This window comes from Tupaia chinensis, unplaced genomic scaffold (genome assembly GCF_000334495.1).
Source record: "Tupaia chinensis unplaced genomic scaffold, TupChi_1.0 Scaffold000047_1, whole genome shotgun sequence".
In the NCBI taxonomy this organism is placed as follows: Eukaryota; Metazoa; Chordata; class Mammalia; order Scandentia; family Tupaiidae; genus Tupaia; species Tupaia belangeri.
In genome coordinates, this window is record NW_006159505.1 from 4,323,896 (window position 1) to 4,341,945 (window position 18,050).

At 57.2% G+C, this 18,050-nt stretch overlaps 1 protein-coding gene across 6 annotated transcripts in view; it reads right to left on the reverse strand.

Moving 5' to 3' along the window:
* The window catches only part of ARRB1 (arrestin beta 1), an 87,173-nt gene that overhangs the window by 9,457 nt on the left and 59,666 nt on the right, over positions 1-18,050 (reverse strand). For 4 of the 6 annotated variants that reach the window (XM_014590628.1, XM_014590635.2, XM_014590621.2 and 1 more), the window contains exons 3-14: positions 17,444-17,504; positions 14,368-14,412; positions 13,524-13,720; positions 11,111-11,170; positions 10,233-10,300; positions 8,171-8,251; positions 6,907-6,961; positions 5,856-5,940; positions 5,321-5,393; positions 3,584-3,721; positions 2,590-2,673; positions 1,517-1,540 (exon numbers count right to left, since the gene is read on the reverse strand). In XM_014590628.1, the coding sequence (XP_014446114.1) occupies positions 1,517-1,540; positions 2,590-2,673; positions 3,584-3,721; positions 5,321-5,393; positions 5,856-5,940; positions 6,907-6,961; positions 8,171-8,251; positions 10,233-10,300; positions 11,111-11,170; positions 13,524-13,720; positions 14,368-14,412; positions 17,444-17,504 (971 nt within the window). Of the gene's footprint in view, positions 1-1,516; positions 1,541-2,589; positions 2,674-3,583; positions 3,722-5,320; positions 5,394-5,855; positions 5,941-6,906; positions 7,043-8,170; positions 8,252-10,232; positions 10,301-11,110; positions 11,171-13,523; positions 13,721-14,367; positions 14,413-17,443; positions 17,505-18,050 lie in introns of all 6 variants that reach the window. The other 2 variants (XM_014590639.2, XM_014590625.2) reach the window with 2 other exon arrangements.

The following is an 18,050-nucleotide window of genomic DNA, read 5'->3' on the forward strand; positions in this document are numbered from 1 at the left end:
CCCACCCTGACCTCTCTGTGACAGTGGCAGGGTGAGACTGACAAGCAGCCCTGAAGGCTCCTTCCAGCCTGTGGCAGCAGCCCTCTAAGAGACCCCTAGCTGTGAGCGCCTCCAGGCCTGGGCTACATCCCACCCATCTCGCTGCCCAGGGCACAATTGGGAAGGAAGAGGCAGGGACATAATGTCATGGCCAGAAAGGTCTGTCCCATCACCCCCACCACTCATTGGCAGAGCACGTGACAATTTTGTCTCACTGGCTCAACTAGAAAATGGGATAACAGCGTCTACCTTCTAGAATCACAGGAACTTCCAAGAGAAAATGGAGGGAGAAGGCTTGGTCAAATTGTGCCCTCAGCGGGACCAGCAGTTGGCGTAATGGCTATGTCGGTGGACTCCCATGTAGTCGACCGCGGTTCGAGTCCCGGACCGGGTGGCTTAAAATTCATGCCGGGTGTGTGTGCGTGTGTGCCCAAGGTCCCAAGAGAAGAATGGAGAAGAAGGGATTGTGGTGTGGCCATCCCCCCGGGGGGTGATTTCTCGCTTTCTGTCTCTCTGTCTCTCTCTGTCTGTCTGGCGAGCACACGCGCCCTATAGCAAAAACCTCTCCAAAAAAAAAAAATTGTGCCCGTCAGAATCATTACTTCCCTCCGTGGGGACACGGGGGTTTAACAAGGCTCTTCAAAGAATTGGGCTTTTTTCTTTGGCTTCCCAAAGGGGGTGCTTCTCTGGGTTCCCTGGGAAGGGGGAGTTATCAGAATGAAGACAAGCTTGTCCGCCTTCACTAAGGCTGTGCAGGAGATGGATGGAAGAAGTGAGGCCTTAACCTTCCAGCAGGTCGTGAGCAGCGTGGGCAGGGACTGGTTCTGATTCCTCCCTGGGACTTAGGCTGGGCACAAGTCTGGGTTCAGGAACTCTTTGCTGAAATATACTGAACTGAGCTGAATGGAACCGACCTCCTCTCAAATTGGACTAAGATTCCTCGGGATTGGTAACACTGCAGACTTGTGACAGGAGGAGGCCAGCTGGCTGTGGTTGGGGCACATGAGTTTTCGGAATGTAAATCCATTCAGCTAGCTCCAAGGGAACTGGTCTACGGAAGTAGATTGCCTAAGGACCTCTCCTTAGGACACTCCGGCAGCAGCTAATTCCCATTAGTGCAGAAATCAGAAGGTCACAAAGCCTGCACTTCTCCAGACATCCTATAATTCAGGTGATCAATAATTCAGACAGTCCTCTGTGGGGCCACTCCCCAGACCAAGGCAGTTGGGCTTTGCTGTCATAAAGGTCCCTGCCACGAAGTGGGATATTAGGGCAGGGGTAGCTTCCTAAGGAGAGATGCGTTCCTAGTCCCTCTGGAGAGGGCTCCAGCCCCAGCACACACCCGAACCTGGCCACCTGCAGTGACCACTAAGACTCCTTCCACCCCAGGGCCCTGTGGTTTTTTCTAGTCCATCAGGCCAGTGGTCTCTGGGCCCTCCAAGAAGAAGGTCACACAGATCAAGGGGAGGGACTTTACCTGGACGCAAGGTCTCCCAATAGGCTGGTGGGTCAGAGGAGGCAGGAGAAGTGGTCAGGAGAGAGTTCAGAGGAAGAAAACAGAAGCACGTTCATTCACCTCTGCTGCCCCACAGACAAGGCCCGCCGCACTGCTCTGCTGCTTGTCCTGGCCACTGACTGCCCAGCTGTGCCCGTGGACCAGCTCAGCACAGTCCTCAGCCCCCAGGATCCTCAGCTGGAAGGGAGGGGGCAGAGCCACCCCCTGGGCTGCGTGCCCCAGGGGAGGCCGAGGCTACCTAATGACAGAAAGCAGCACTTGGGGGGTTCGCAGGAGCCCATGGAAGACTGGTAGTCCCACAAGGTCCCATGACTCAGGATTTCAGATTTGCAATTTGGAGGTGTTCTAAAATATACGGATAGGATTACACCCGGCCACCTGCACAGAGGCGTTATTCAAATAATAAAGGGGACTCAGTGTCCAGGAGCGTTTAACTTGTTAGACTTTTTGTAGAAATCTAGGAACTAAGTTAGAAAATAAAAATCCTTATGACCAATTAAAAATCCAAATTCTAGACTTACAACACGTAGGCCCAATAAATGAAGAGTTCTTTGGGTCCAGGGCAGGGAGTGTCCTAGTGCCCAGGCCTTGATCTGAGTTGTGGGAGATTTGAGGAAATGGCTGGGGGACTATCTGGGCCTTGTTTTAACAGGCAAATCTGCTACCCAGCTCTGGGATCCTGCACCCCTTCAGCCCAGATCAGCCTGGGCAGGAGTGGGGAATCAGCGACATGCCCAAGGAGTGATGAGGGGCCTGGCACCCCTGGGGCCCCACAGCACAGACTCCAAGGACCCCTCACCCCCACTGCAGGCCCATGCCCAGTCCGTGAAAGGCCCAGATATGAGAGAGAGGAGGAATGGGAGAAAGATGGGAGAACTGAAGAAGTGGAGAAGGAAGAAGGGACAGGAAGTCCTCAAGCCCAGTTCTCCCCAGAAGTGGATGCAGCTAAAAGTTGGGCAAACAGGCAAATGGGACTATGGAGCTCAGGGAAACTGCACCTTGCACGGGGGCCCTGGGCTGGGCTGGAGACTCACCCGCCCCGAGACACCACCAGCTTCACTTTCACTTTGTAGGAGACGATGATCCCCAGGATCTCGCGGTTGGCTCCTTCCCGCAGCCTGCAAAGTGGACAAGGGCTGGTGGATCGAGGGGGCTGGCAGGGTGGGACATGGCAGGGCTGGGTGTGGTGGGGCCACCTCTATCCACCCTCGCGCTCCTGGGCCACTTGTCCACCAGGTCTCACAGAGCCTATGTGCCTGCCTGGGCCTGGCAGAGGGGAGAGGGAGGGCAGAGTGGGCACAAGGAGCCCCGGCGTCAGATCCACCTGCACCGTCGCTGACGACGGCCCTGCTCAGACCCTCTCCCCCAAGGCAGTGCTCCCAGCTCAGCGAGGACCAGGGCCCTTCCTCCTCTGGCCAATAGGTTTATGCCAGTGACCTGAAGAGGGGGTCAGAAAGGGCCAGACGAGGAGCTCAGAGAGGGTGAGGGTGGGGGGTGTGGGGGTGAAGTGGGGTCAGGGAGGGACTTCTCCAAGGAGGTGATGCCCCAATAGGTCTTGAAGACAGGCAGGACCTGAGGCAGGGTGAAGAGGGCAACGGCTCGAGGTTAGCTGTCAGCACGGAGTCTGTAGAACGGTGCAGAGGGCACTGCAGTGCTGGGCTAAAGCCCACCCAGGGCCTGGCCCCAGCAGGGGAGCCCCTCATACATCCGGGCTCTGCCAGCACTCTGCCAGCACAGGCTGGCCAGGAGGAGTCAGCGAGGACCGTGGCCCTGACTCTGAGGGGCAGCCCACGGCTGGTCTAGCCAGCTCACCACCACGACGTCTGCAAACACCCTAGCCTCTCCTGCACATCCTCTCCCACTAGGATCCTTCCAGAAACCACCCCTTCCGGACTCGGTCTGCCTCTGGGAGGTCCTCAAGCAGCCGAGGACAAGCCCCAACGAAGTGGGGGAAGAGGGTAGCCCCGGCCTTGTCCTTGCCCTGGTGGGACCGAGGAGGGTATGGATCCATGGTGAGGGAGCCCTCACAGGGTGCTGGAGGCCAGGTTCGTGTCTTCATGCTTGAGCTTTCCGTCCAGGGCCAGGCCCCGTTTCTCCCGGTTGTTGGCCAGGAAGGGGGTCAGAGTGTAGACCTTGCAGAATGTCGAACTGGGTGCCACCGTGTCACTGGGAAGACAGGATGCAGGTGTGAGACGGCCCTCCCTGGACAACCCCAGCCCTCACCCTCCACCCAGCCAGGACAGACTGGCCTTGCTCTGGACTCCCTAACCTGACCTTTGTCCCTCAACCGCAGGACCACTTGGGCCAAGTGGGGAAGCCACAGCCACCCAAGAGGCTCATCTACCTGCGACACACGACCTGGGATATCTGCACTGAGAGGTTATCCTGTCAAATTGCACATGCTACTCAGCACACGGGGCTTAAACCACAGCAGCGCAACCACGGATGGAGCACCCGGACACCCACGAACTGCTGCCCAGGTTCTGTGAGTGAAGCGCACACCTCCCGACCCGGGCAGGTGTTCTGGCTGCTCCATTCTACTGCCCAGCCTGACGTCCAGTGAATAGCCAACAAGCAGTGGACGACATGGGTTCAAGCCCTAGTTCTGCCGCTTGCTTGCTCTGTGAGGCAGAGGGAGGCACTTGGTTCTAACCCCACTTCCTGGCCTACCTTCAGAGGCGGCAGCAACTCAACCCCACAGGGCTTCGTGTGAATGAAACAGGACTAGGGTGCTCACACTGCCCTGACACTCCAAGCCTTCCTGACGCTCCGAGCTGGGGTTCACTATGCAGGTGTTGTCTGGGCTTTGCTCTTAGCGGATTACACCTTACTCTGGCTCTAAATCACTCCCTTTACTGCCAACACCTTGCCAGAACTCTATGTCTCATGGCTTGGGTTGTTGGATGCTATTGTTCGTTTCTTTTTAAATCAGTAGCAGTGAATAAAAAAATAAAAAATAAATTTATAAAAAAAAACCACTCATGGGAATATCCAACTATCCAAGGAAGGCATGTTTGACCTAATCAGAGCGTGTTCATGCGACGACAGGACATGAAGAATGATCTCGAAGACCATGGGGTAACAGTTAATAAGAGTGAGAGAGTTTTTAAGCTGCAGAAACTACTGACTGCAAGAACATGTAAATTACCACACGTAAACATGTCAGATCGCAGAAGAGGCAACTGCCCCACGAAGTTATTCACAGGGCCAGGAGGACAGTGCGTTTTCTAATGGGAGTATCTGCTGACTTGATGTTTTGCTGGAGAGCTCTTTTCTGGCCACGGCTGTCAACGAGCTTGAGACCAAGTTCCATGTTAACCATAGTCACACCAAGGGTGGCTTTGCTACCAGTAAAATGATCGTCTGCCCTCCTTCCTGGGTACAGCAGCTGGATGGCTCTCTTAGCAAACAAGAAAAACTGTAGCAAGTGCCTTACCCCTTTCACTTTGCCTACCAGACAGCTCAGAGCAAAGCGTCTCCCTTCCCCCTAGCTTTCTGGAACAGGCCCGTTATCTTCTCGCTTTCCCCTGATGTGCATCTTTTTGTCGTTCTGGTTTCAGCAGGCCTGTCCCTGATCGCGGCATGCAAGCCTTTCCCTCGATCGCAGGGTGCGTTCTCCTGTAGCTAAATCAGCCAGATGGCTTCTAAAAGCATTTACTCTGACTGGTGAGAACGGTGAAGGCCCAGCCCTCTGCCAGGTGGACAGGAGCCACGTGGCCCCCTCCTGCCCCAACCCCACAGCCAAGGCCAACTGCTTTCACTTACTCAGCCTCTTCCATGGCCACAGGGCACTTGTACTGAGCAGTGTTGAAAAGGCAGATGTCGGCATACTGGCGCACTAGGGAGGGAGGGAAGTGGGACGACATGAGCCAGGACGATGGCCGGGGGGCTGGGGACAGCTCAAGTGTCCCAAGGTGTGGGTGTAGGGTGTACAACCCCAGGCAATGGTCAGAGTCCACAAGGTGGTGGTGGTCATGGAGGTTCGGCAGGAGACCTCGATCATCCCCCATAGGGCAGCCCCGAGCCATCCATTCCCTCCCATAACCAACTCTTCCCTTCTGGAACAGCCTTGCCCAGAGCCCAAGAACCCCGGAAAAAGGCTTACATGGTAAACTCACTCACCGGCCAGTCGGCAGCCGGCATACCCAGCATCAAAGCCTTCCCCTTTGGCTCAGAGCAAGCCCCAGGCGTCAGGCATTATTTACAGACAGGGCGGGTAACAAGGGGAGATCTCTAGCTCCCTTGGCCCTTGGGGGCTCTCCCCTTGGCCCCCTCCCAGAGCTGGCCTCTCCCTGAGTACCTGAGATCTTGATCTTCTTCACTGTCTTGTTGGTGTTGTTGGTGACGTGGACGTTGACACTGATGGGTTCTCCATGGTAGTAGATCTGGGAGGAGTAAGGAGGGAGAGAGTGGGTTGAGAAGGACGAGGCCAAGTACCCTAAACGTCCTAGGTAAAGGGAAGAGAAAGGCCCACACAAACCTCCTGGGGTGCCCCAGGCCGTGGCCGTTCTATTTGCCCGGAGTTCATCAGAAATGGGCCACGCACGCTAAGGTGGCACTGAGGTCACCGAGCATGTTAGCCTCCCTGTGGGACCCCTGAAGGACAGCTGAAGAGGAGGGTGAATTCCCAGGCCCCGGCCCTGGCGTGGCTGCTAGTCATAATGACCACAGCAACAAGGACAAAGATGACGACAGCAGTGTGACCTTGGACAGGGGAGCTGAGCCTCAGTTTCCTCCTCTGTATAGTGAAGGGGTCAGATGAGGTAAATGGCCCAAGTTCCTGCTGGCTCCATAGGCCTGAGAGTGTAGCTAGACACGGGAGGCTCTGGCAGAAGCAGGGGAAGTGAGGAAGGGCTGAGAGGGAGCCAGCTCTGGATTCTCACCGAGGGCCTCCACCTTGTCTTGTCCTAGGCACTTGCCCTCAGTGGCCCCCAAGAGCAAGTGGGGAGCCGCCCCTGAAGGAGGGGCCAGCCTGAGCTCAGGGCAGGGTGTGATCAGTTCGCTTTGATGTAGAACTTGACAGGAGTCCCCTTCCTCCAGCACGGTCTGTGGGCTGATAGTGCAGGGTTAGGCAGGGAGCTCACGGACTCCCACCCGCTGCCGGGCTGGTGGGCAGGCGTGTGGGGAGATGGCCAGGGCCTTCCAGAGGGTACACTGCTGCCCTCTGAAGTCGCTCCATACCTCAGGCTCATGCCCACCGTCCCAAAAGGCTCCCCAAGGCCCCCAAGCAGGCCTCAGGCTAGAGTGGAAGCTCCTACCTGAGGAGTCCCCGGAGGTCAGGAAGGGCTGGGATCTGAGGCCCAAACCCTAGAGGAGCAGCCCTCACCCCCAACCAACTCAGAGCCTCCTACCTCCTTGTCCAGGGAGGCCTCTAGGTGCAAGGGCTTGTCCGACATGAGGAACTGCCTGGTGGTCTCCGCTGTGGGCTGCGGGCCAGGCCTCTCTGGGGCATACTGAACCTTCCGGATGACCAGGCGCACAGAATTCCTGATGGAGATGGGCAGAGTGAGCTGGGACCAGAGTTACTGCCTTATTCCCTTCCCACAAGATCCTCACATCACTCTCCTGCTCAAGAGACCGCTGTGGCTCCCCCTTGCCTTTGAATCCAGTCAGACTGCAGAGGTTGCCCTTGTGCCTGTCACCAACTGCCCCCTTCCCTCCTCCCCCATTCTATCCCCAGACTGCCTCATGACAACACTGCATTTGGTCTGTCTTGGTGCCCAGCAGGATGCCAAGAAAGGGTCCGAGGTTGCACATCCACCTCCCAGTCACCTCCCAGTATGTGCTCCCTACGGACAGAAACTTCTGGCTAAAGAGTTTTCTCTATTTCTTTTCATTGCCTTGCACCCATCAGAGACAGAGAGAGAGGAGAAAGCACCCCTCAGTGCAGTGTGGTCACACCACAATCCCTTCTATTCCATTTCCCTGTCCTGCTGGGTTTTGGGGCATGCACACTCAGTTTCCAGCCAGGGCCAGGATTTGAACCACGGTCAGCCATGTGGAATCCAGTTCCCATTGCATGGCACTTCACCACTGGGCTACACTACAGGGCCAGCCCTTATCTAAAGTGTCTATTGCTATATTCACAGAGTCTCTGACAGTGCCTGCCATATAATAAACACCTGGTACGTCTCCAGTAAGAATAAGCTCAAGGCACAGGAGCCCTGTGAAAAAATAGGGGCTTGGGAAGAGTTGGGGCTCAGTGAGAGTGCACAGGTTCAGCTCAGGGATGTAGGCCAGAGCAGAGGACACACACAGTGAGGGGTGGAGGCCCAAGGAGGGATGAGCTGAATGGAGTGCCCAGACCTCAGTGAGGGCACCAGGTCACGAGGGACTGGTGAGGGGCAGGGACCATGAGGTGGTCTCCGTGGCAGGTATAATAGCGGCCCCCCTTCCCACTCCCGGGTTAAACCTCCCTCTCTCTTCTCTGACTAATCTTGAGTAAATTCACCCCTCTCTGCCTTGGTTCCTCTGTAAAATGGCAACAAGAGCAGGACCACCTCCACGTTGCTGCAAGGATTGCATTAGCTCTCAGTTGCCCAGCACTCTGAGCATGGCTGGCAGCCACTGAGCCCTGGCTAAACGAGAGCAACAGCCTCACTATCGCTGGACTGCCTGGTGGTCTCCGCTGTGGGCTGCGGGCCAGGCCTCTCTGGGGCATACTGAACCTTCCGGATGACCAGGCGCACAGAATTCCTGATGGAGATGGGCAGAGTGAGCTGGGACCAGAGTTACTGCCTTATTCCCTTCCCACAAGATCCTCACATCACTCTCCTGCTCAAGAGACCGCTGTGGCTCCCCCTTGCCTTTGAATCCAGTCAGACTGCAGAGGTTGCCCTTGTGCCTGTCACCAACTGCCCCCTTCCCTCCTCCCCCATTCTATCCCCAGACTGCCTCATGACAACACTGCATTTGGTCTGTCTTGGTGCCCAGCAGGATGCCAAGAAAGGGTCCGAGGTTGCACATCCACCTCCCAGTCACCTCCCAGTATGTGCTCCCTACGGACAGAAACTTCTGGCTAAAGAGTTTTCTCTATTTCTTTTCATTGCCTTGCACCCATCAGAGACAGAGAGAGAGGAGAAAGCACCCCTCAGTGCAGTGTGGTCACACCACAATCCCTTCTATTCCATTTCCCTGTCCTGCTGGGTTTTGGGGCATGCACACTCAGTTTCCAGCCAGGGCCAGGATTTGAACCACGGTCAGCCATGTGGAATCCAGTTCCCATTGCATGGCACTTCACCACTGGGCTACACTACAGGGCCAGCCCTTATCTAAAGTGTCTATTGCTATATTCACAGAGTCTCTGACAGTGCCTGCCATATAATAAACACCTGGTACGTCTCCAGTAAGAATAAGCTCAAGGCACAGGAGCCCTGTGAAAAAATAGGGGCTTGGGAAGAGTTGGGGCTCAGTGAGAGTGCACAGGTTCAGCTCAGGGATGTAGGCCAGAGCAGAGGACACACACAGTGAGGGGTGGAGGCCCAAGGAGGGATGAGCTGAATGGAGTGCCCAGACCTCAGTGAGGGCACCAGGTCACGAGGGACTGGTGAGGGGCAGGGACCATGAGGTGGTCTCCGTGGCAGGTATAATAGCGGCCCCCCTTCCCACTCCCGGGTTAAACCTCCCTCTCTCTTCTCTGACTAATCTTGAGTAAATTCACCCCTCTCTGCCTTGGTTCCTCTGTAAAATGGCAACAAGAGCAGGACCACCTCCACGTTGCTGCAAGGATTGCATTAGCTCTCAGTTGCCCAGCACTCTGAGCATGGCTGGCAGCCACTGAGCCCTGGCTAAACGAGAGCAACAGCCTCACTATCGCTGGTAAGGCTGATGTGAAATTAAAATGTCCCACTGTCATGGAGTGAGGGTGGTGGCTCTCTGGTCAAGCCCCTTTCCACAGCACCCTTCAATTCTCCTGTCTTGGGTCTCAGGAGGAAACTGCTCACAGAGACGCAAGGAGGAAAGTACCATCTCTCCCCATAGGAGCTATCGAGGTTCTGGAAGGAAATGCCTGCAATACAGTCTATCACCACCAGAGGGCAGGCTCAGCCCACTCCCCAAGGAAGCCCTGTGCCCAGCCTCCTGGAGGAAGCTGCCTGGGACGCAGGAGCTTGGGCCGCCAGGGGCGGGGTGGGGCAGAGTCTAAGAAATCGAGGGTAGTTGTTTCTGGCTGCCAGCCTGGGCTCTATGCCAAGTGAGCTGCGCCTCTCCAGAGCACTTCCCCTCTCTGGGACGTGGGCAGACCCTCTCTCTCCTGGGTGGGTTCCCTTTTCCTACTTCCCTCCCTGCTTAGAAACCTCAGTCAACACCCCCACCTGGACCTCCTGCAGACGCCTGCAGGGACCACAGGAAACTGGGAGGGCCGAGAAACCCTGCTCACTGTCCAACACCATCTGAGCCTGGGGTATTTTCCAAAACAAAGCCAGAAGACAGGCAGTCTGGAGTGGGGAGGCTGAGGCAGGGAGGTGAGCGAGGGAGCGCTACCCTGTGCACAGCAGAAGATGCTGAAGCCTGAGCCAGGGCACCTCCCTGGCTCACACCTCCCCCGGAGAGCCCTCCCTGACCTGCCTTCAGCGAGGCCCGTGCACTTCCAGGCATGACTTATCTCTTCAGACTGTGCCCGCCCTGCCTCCCTCCCCAGCGCAGACGGCCCAGGCACACACCACGGCCCGCAGCTCACCGCTTGTGGATCTTCTCCTCCAGGTTCTCCGCGCAGAAGGCTTTGACTTCGTAGTCCACGCCACAGGCCTGCGGGGAGGGGGCACTGGCCATGGGCCCTGGAGCGGCTCGGTCTCTGGCGTGGCTGGCCCACCCTTTCTTTTTACACACAGGGGTGCCGACCAAGAACACCATGCTCCTGGGCCCAGCAGCTGCCAGGTCTACCCCACCTGTGCTCAGCCCCAGGGCTGCCCGCATCTGACCTTCGACGGAACTTCTCCCCAATGGTCCCAACGTGGGACACCCCACCCACACTGGCTGGGCTCCACGCTTTGAGCTCTGCCTCAGTCCAGGTGACGGTCCTCACAGAGGCACAGCAGCACTTTCGGAGCCCTGCCATGTGTGAGGCCCTCGGGGCGTGCTCTGGCCTCGGCCACTCTCTGACATGAGGCGGCGCATACGTAAGCTCCACTCCGCACGTGGGGAATGGGCTCAGTGTTCTGGGGCCTGGACACCAGAGGTGTCACCTGTCTCGGCGCCTCAGTTCCCTCATCTGTGAAAGACGGCAATCACCACTCTGGACCAGGCTGCTGGGGTTATGTGAGGCCAGGTGGGTGTACGGAGAGCACTTCTGTCCCACTGCAGTTGACAGCACGGCCAGCAGGGGGCCCAGGAGAGCTCCGGACATGATACTGAAGGTTCCCACCTGTCAGAGCAAGGCTGACCCTGTGTCTGGCCATGGGTCTTTGAAAGGTGACTGCTCGTCCGAGGTGAACAGCCCAGTCTGGACACAAGGAGCCCCCACAGGAAGGGCAATCTCATGTCCAGTACCCCGCCACCCCCAGGGGCCTGAGACAGAGCATTCTGGGCTCAGAGCTGGGCCCCTTCAGGTCACCTTACCTTCCCGGTATCTTCAGGCCCTGGCTGCAACGTCACAGAGCAGGGGAGGTTCGGAGGGATCTGGTAAGACGACATAATGGGCTGCCTGTCACTTCCAGCACTGACCCCCACACACCCTCATCACACCAGGGCCCGGAGGACAGGCTGTCACCCCATCAGACCATGCCAAGCCAGCCCCCACATAGGCCAGAGGTCCTCCAGTAAGCTGAGGACCTGAGTGTTCTTATCAAAAAGCTTAGCTCAGCCTGGTGCTCACAGCAGAGACCAAAATATCCTCCCGTGATGTCTACTGTGACAGGCAGAACGGTCCCCAAGATGTCCATGTCCTAATGCCCCAAACCTAGGACCATGTCACCTCACGAGAACATGGAAGATGGACCAAAGTAAGGGACAAATGAGAGAGTGCCCGGGTTACCCAAGTGGGCCCAGCATCACCAAGAGGGTCATCAGAAGGGGGAGAGGGGAATCAGGGCCAGAGGGAAGGGGTAAGAGACCTCCGGCCATTGCCGGCCCTGAAGACAGGCTGGGGAATTCGAGCTGGGAAAGGGAGTTAAGAGTCTCCAGAACCACCAGAGGGAGCAGAGCCCGGCTGACACCCTCACACCAGCCTGGTGAGACCCGTGTGGGAGTGTGGGAAGTTGGGCTCCGGAACCACGAGAGCCACATTGTTTTCATTGATGCATTTGCCACTGTGCTCGTGTTCGCTCGAAGGAAACATGGAAAAGCTGACTGCATGTCCGGACTCCATCCTCGGGCCTCCCACAGAGAGGCAGCGATTGCCCTGAGTCACAGAATCAGAGTCACAGAAACCCAGAATCTGGGAGCCTAGAAACTCCAAGGGGACAGGGAAGGAAACCACTTCTTGCTGTCACTTGTTTGTGAGCTGGTGGAGGCCAGGCTGAGGGGGACACTCTGCAGTGACCCGGGGCCAGAAAGGACTCTTTTTCTCTCCTTTCTCCCACCAATGACCAGGACTCAGAGAGATAAGATTTAGACTCCATTTACAGGTAGATAGAGTAAGGGCCCCAAAAGAAAGTCATGATGTTTTTCTTTTTAAGGAAGCCTCTGTGTTTTCCCTCTATAGTCTGGTTAAGGTGAAAGATATATATGTGTGTGTGTGTGTATATATATATATATATATATTTTACATGTCTCTAAAGAATTTATGACTCCTTACTAATAAGGCAAGAGATAGGAATACTGAACACCCCGATGGGATAAGGCCCAAGATGGAGTCAAGATGGCTAAGTTTTCAGTTTCAAAAGCTGGCTCCAGGGACCAGCAGTTGGCGTAATGGCTATGTCGCTAGACTGCCATGTAGTCAACTGCAGTTCAAGTCCCGGACCCAGTGGCTTAAATTCACGCCAGGTGCATGTGTGTGCGTGCCCAAGATCCCGAGAGGAGAATGAAGAGGGGATTGTGGCGTGGTCATCTTCCCGGGGGGTGATTTCTCGCTTTCTGTCTCTCTGCCTCTCTGTCTTTCTGGCAAGCACATGAGCCCTGTAGCACCAATCTAAAACTACAAAAAAAAAAAAAAAAAGCTGACTGCATGGGACTGGACTGGAAGCAAATGCAGCTGGGAGCAACAGTTTCTATTTAGTAGCTACATTCTATCAAGAAGTACAGATTGCTGTGGTCTGTGGAATGGGGTAATCAATCACTCAAACTACCATGTAACTATTTTCTAAAGCCCACTTCTCTATCAGAGAGCCAGCCCGGCGCTCAGAGTGCTCGATAAAAACCCATCGCCTTGGGTCCAGCAGATGGCATAATGGCTGAATTACTAGACCCCCATGTAGTTGACCACGGTTCGAGTCCCAGATCTGGTGGCTTAAACTCACACCGAGGGCGTGTGCGTGTGTGCCCAAGATTCCGAGAGGACAATGGAGGAGAAGGGATTGTGGCATGCCCATGCCCCTGGGGTGTGATTTCTCGCTTTCGGTCTCTCTGTCTCTCTGTCTCTCTGGTGAGCGCATGTGCCCTATAGCAAAAACCTCTCAAAAACACACAAACAAACAAACAAACAAACAAAGAAACCTTGCCTCAGCTCCCCTTGGTAACCCATTTGGGACCCCTTCCTGCTCTGGAGCTCTGTTCTTCCTGCTCTTGATAAACCCCACGTGGCTATCTCCTCTCCATGTCTAGGTCTCTAATTCTTCATGAGCTTTGAACGAGAACCAGCCTAGGCGCTGGATCTGATCACCCAGTCCTCCCGCGTCGAGACAGTCTGAAGAACAGCCCAGAGCTAAGGGTGGCACCTGGCAGAAGTGAGAGAAGAGACACCTGCCGGGGAGTGTAAGTCCCAGTGCCAGGGGTCCCAAGGTCCACTGGGACACTGGGGGCACGGAGTGGCTGCCCCACATGTCTGTCTAGAAGTGGCACTCAGGAACAGGGCCTGGGGGGCGGTCCTGACCTCAAAGGTGAACGGGTAGGCGTGCTCGCCCAGCTTCTTAATGAGGCGCTCCTGCAGCCGCGTCAGGGGCTTCTTGTCCTCGGCAGCCGGTGGGAAGGACTGCACGTTGGCCACAAACAGGTCCTTGCGAAAGGTCAGGCCCAGGACATCCAGGTCCTCCCGGCCATAGCGGAAGGCGCAGGTCAGTGTCACATAGACTGTGGGGAGGAGGGGGCCACTGAGGAGGGGCCTGGGGCAGTTGTAGACCAACCCCAGAGAGCCAGCTGCAGCCCTAAATTGGCCCAGCCCAGGCCGCAGGCCCACTCTGGCCTGGGTGTAGGGCAGAGCCGACTCCCCTTGGCAGGCCAGTGTCTGGTCTGGGGAGAGCTGCTCATGGCTGGGCCCTGAGGAGGTGGTGCTACCCATGGGCAGTTCTGTTCCTCTCTCCAACCCCAAGCCAAGGCTTGCTGGAGGGGCACAGGGAAGGGTCTGGCAGGCAGGGGGTGCAGCCTGTGGCAGGAGCAGGGAAAGGGGGCGAGTGCTGGTTGATACCCAGAAAGGCCCAGCTCCTGTGGTCCTGGTCTGGGGCAGTCCCTTACTTACTGGCTGTTGGCCTCTAGGAGAAGGCCCTACCTCCTGTCCAGCTGTATGCCTAACTGGCATCCCCAACCTCGCCATAGTCATGAACACGGATGTGAAGTGGGGAAATGGCACACACTAGGGGTGGGGGGTGGGGGACCAACGGGGCTGGGCAGGGAGGGGCAATGAGATTTGCTGATGTCCTGCACAGGTTGGGGAGGCCCTGAGCTGGAGCTTGGTGGGGAAGAGAGGGCTCCTTGACAGGCAGCGGGAGGGTACAGCCTACCTCTCCGCTCTTTGAGATACTCAGGATCCACGAGGACCACACCATCTGGGGAGAGACAGAGAGTGAGCGGCGCTCCCAGCTTGGCCTCCCAAACTGAGCCCTAACCATTGCCCATCCATACAGAGAAAGGCCAGCACCCAGGCACCCGCATTCTCCAGGCCCTTCTCCCGCCTGGTCCCAGGCAGCCTTCCAGGCCCTGCCGGCTTTCATGGCTCAATTTCTTCATCTGCTAGTTAAGAATAACAAAGGTTGGGAACCAGCAGTTAGTGTAATGGCTATGTCCCTGGACTCCCACGTAGTCGACCACGGTTTGCGTCCCAGACCCGGTGACTTAGAACTCACGCCGGGCGCATGTGCGCGCGTGCCCAAGATCCCGAGAGGAGAATGGAGGAGAAGGGATTGCAGCGTGACCATCCCCCCTGGGGGGTGATTTCTCGCTTTCTGTCTCTATGTCTCTCTCTGTCTGTCTGGCGAGTGCACGTGCCCTATAGCGAAAACCTCTCCAAAAAAAAAAAAAAGAGAATAACAAAGGTTATCGTTAGCACCACGGGCACTTCGGAATGCAGCCGTCTTGTGCTGGAGAGAGGCGGCGTGGTGCTGTGCTCCGTGACGCCCCGCGGCCGCTGCTCCCTATGGTCAGAGCTACCTGCCTCCCCAGGGAAAAGCCGGCCTCACCAGGTGAAATGAAGCACGACCTCCCAGCAGTTCAGGTCAGGTTTCGCCACCAAATAGATTCTGCATCGCACTTAGGGACAACTGGAGGTTTCCAGAGTTTTCTGGACTTGAGATTTGTGGCTCCGAAGACGTGGTCTGTAGTGCTCTCCCCTATCCCGCACACCCAACGGGCTCCTGGGAGGACTAGACGTGTCCCCGTGCAAATGCGTCATGCATGGGACGTGTCCAGGGGAGGTGTGGGAAGTGAAGAATGCGCCTTTGCCCTGAGGCCTGCCCTGGAGGGCCTAGCTGGACACAGGGACACCACCTCTGCCCAACGCCCAAGAGGCCCAAAACCCTGGTTCAGGAGTCACCCCCTTGCCTGGCATCTCCTGCTTACCTCTGGCCAAACATTTCTCTTTCTCTCTTCCTCTCTCTCTCTCCCCGCTCACACTCTAATGCGCCCCCAGTCTCATCCCAGCCTGCTCCCACAGAAACTTTTTGCAGGAAGTGAGTGTCCAGAGAGGTCCCAGTCCTGGACAGTCCAAGGGACAGCTGGCAGGGCGTGCCTACTCTGTCCCAGGGCCTGCCTGTATGGCACCTTCTTTCCTTTCATGATGGGTGTGTCCCCTGGCCAAGTCTGGCACCAGGTCGGGAGCTCAGCAGGGATAGGTGGAAAGGGGGTCCCAGCCAGGGTACTGGACTGCCCCTTGGTCATGGGGGGTTTCTGAGAGGAGGATGCTGGAGCAGGTCTCACAGGATTAAGGCAGGCAGAGGGGGAACAAGCTCAGAGGCCTGTGGGGAGGAGGGCCAGGCCTGATCTCGAATGTCCCATTAGTCAGGCCAGGGGCTCGGACTTGTGCTGGGGTTTGACGGAGCACATCGGGCATAGTGAGGGAAGAGTCAGGTCAGGGCAAGGTCCTGGTGGAAGACAGCGAGTGGTTGGGCTCTCTGGACCCCAGGGCACCACGGGTATAAGCAGGTGTCACATACACTGGTCGATGGCTCTCCGCTCCTGCATGCACACGGGCCCCTGGCTCCCACTTGCCCTTGCCTCCCTGGGCTGCCCCTGCTGCTGTTCTCAATAAGCCAATGAGCCTGGCCTTGGAGAGCCCACGGGACACCAGGGCCAGAGCAGGCCACAGAGGACCCCCTGCTGCCTGCTCACTGCTTCTGGGGGCTAGTTCAGGAAAAAGGCAAATGGCAGAGGGGACACTCAGCTTCAGAAGTCACCAGTGTCCGCAGACAGGGCTGCAGAGGAAACACAAGGCCGTGCTCTGGACCCCAAAGGAGGAGCCTGGCATGGGGCTGGCCTCACCCCTGACAGACCCCCAGGTCTCCTGTCCCCTGCCACTGGGTTCTGGAACAGTAGGGATCACTCCCACCCAGAGAGACTCCTGGTCCAGGGCAGATCCCAAGGGTGTGATGAGAGAGGCCCCAGTCTCTGGGACACTCCCCCAGAAACACCTGCCGGTTTCCAGTCCTCGTCCTCCCAACCTGTCACCCCTTTGGCTTTTCTTTGATTTGTTTATGCCCCTCTTAAGAAAAAAAAAAAAAAAAAAGAAGTCATTTACCCTCTCTGGGCCTCACTGTCTCTGTAAAATAGGGGTAATTCTGGGCCTTTCTCCTCTCAAGTCAAGGGCAAAGAGAGTGGAACCAGGGCTCTTCCAGGGGAGCAGTGGTTCTTAACCAGGGAGACACTGTCCCCCCCAGGGACAATGGCAATGTCTAAAGACGTGCTGGGTTGTCATAGTGGGTGGGAGTCTGCCCAGCATGTACCAGACACAGGCGGGGGCTGGGGTGGGGGCACCAAACAGCCCGTGTCACCCAGGACAGCGCCCATCCACAAGGGAGAGCTAGCCAAACGCTGGGCCAGGTTGAGACAGAAACCCCGAACTGGAGCGAGCCCTGGGAAGGTGCTCTCGCCTCCAGCATGACCCGAGCTAGATGAGAACGACCCTATTTCATGAGCCCCAGGAAGGTGTCCCTTCACCCCCACCTCTTGGCAACAGGAGGCACCAGAGCGAAGGGCTTCTGGGAGCCAGTCCGCCAGGGTGCACCCGGCTCCTGGGACGAGTCACTGCCTTTCTGTGCCTCCTGCCCCTCCTCTGCGGCCACGGGCAGGGATGCTGGTCACAGCTGCCCCACTGTCTTCCGTGTAATACGCTCATGGCGAGTGGAGGCTGCCGTGGTCATCTCCTCCCCTCACCGTCATCAGGCCCCTCCTGTCCCCACGGTTTCCTCTCCCGGGGTCCTTCCTCCCCCAGACGGGAATGCACCTGCTCAGTAAATGCATGACGACTGAAGCAGGAAACCATTCGTGCTCGGGCTGCTCTGGAGCCCGGAGTGCTAACTCCTGGGAACTCAGCTAGCCCCACCTGCCCCCCAACCTCCCTCCTGCCCCCTGCCCGCCAGGACTCACCCACAGGGTCCACAAGGTCGATGTGGTCCACAAAGTCCCGCTTTCCCAGGTAGACGGTGAGCTGGGGAGGAGCGATGGCAGGGTTAGCAGCTGTGGGTCTGGAAGACACTGTGCCCTGCCCTGAAGGCCACCTGGGAGCTACCCCTGAACCTCCTGACCCCACCCTGACCCTAGTCAGACCCTAACTGGACTCCGCCCCTCGCCTGACCTCATACTAAGAATAGCACACCCCTGTCCACACGTAAAAGCACCTCTTCCTTCCAAAACCCCTGAGGAGTTGTTCTTGCTCCTGTTTTACAGAGAGCACTGAGGCCTGGAGAGATCTCACATGGAGCACTCCTGGGGGTGGAACAGCAGCAGACAGGAGACTGCTGAGTGGGGTTCGAGGGCCTCCCCGAGAGCGGGGGGGGGGGGCCTAAGGCCAGCCTGCAGGGTAGAACCCCCAGCTCGAATTCCAGTGCTCGAAGGCGAACCCAAGGGTCACGTGGCTGTGTCCTGCTTCCCGACCTTCCCTGCATCCTAACAACCCCAGCTCAGCATACGGCTGACCTCCGCCCTCCTCGTGCCCACAGCACCAGCCCCTCGATTCTTTGTGGGCAACAGCACC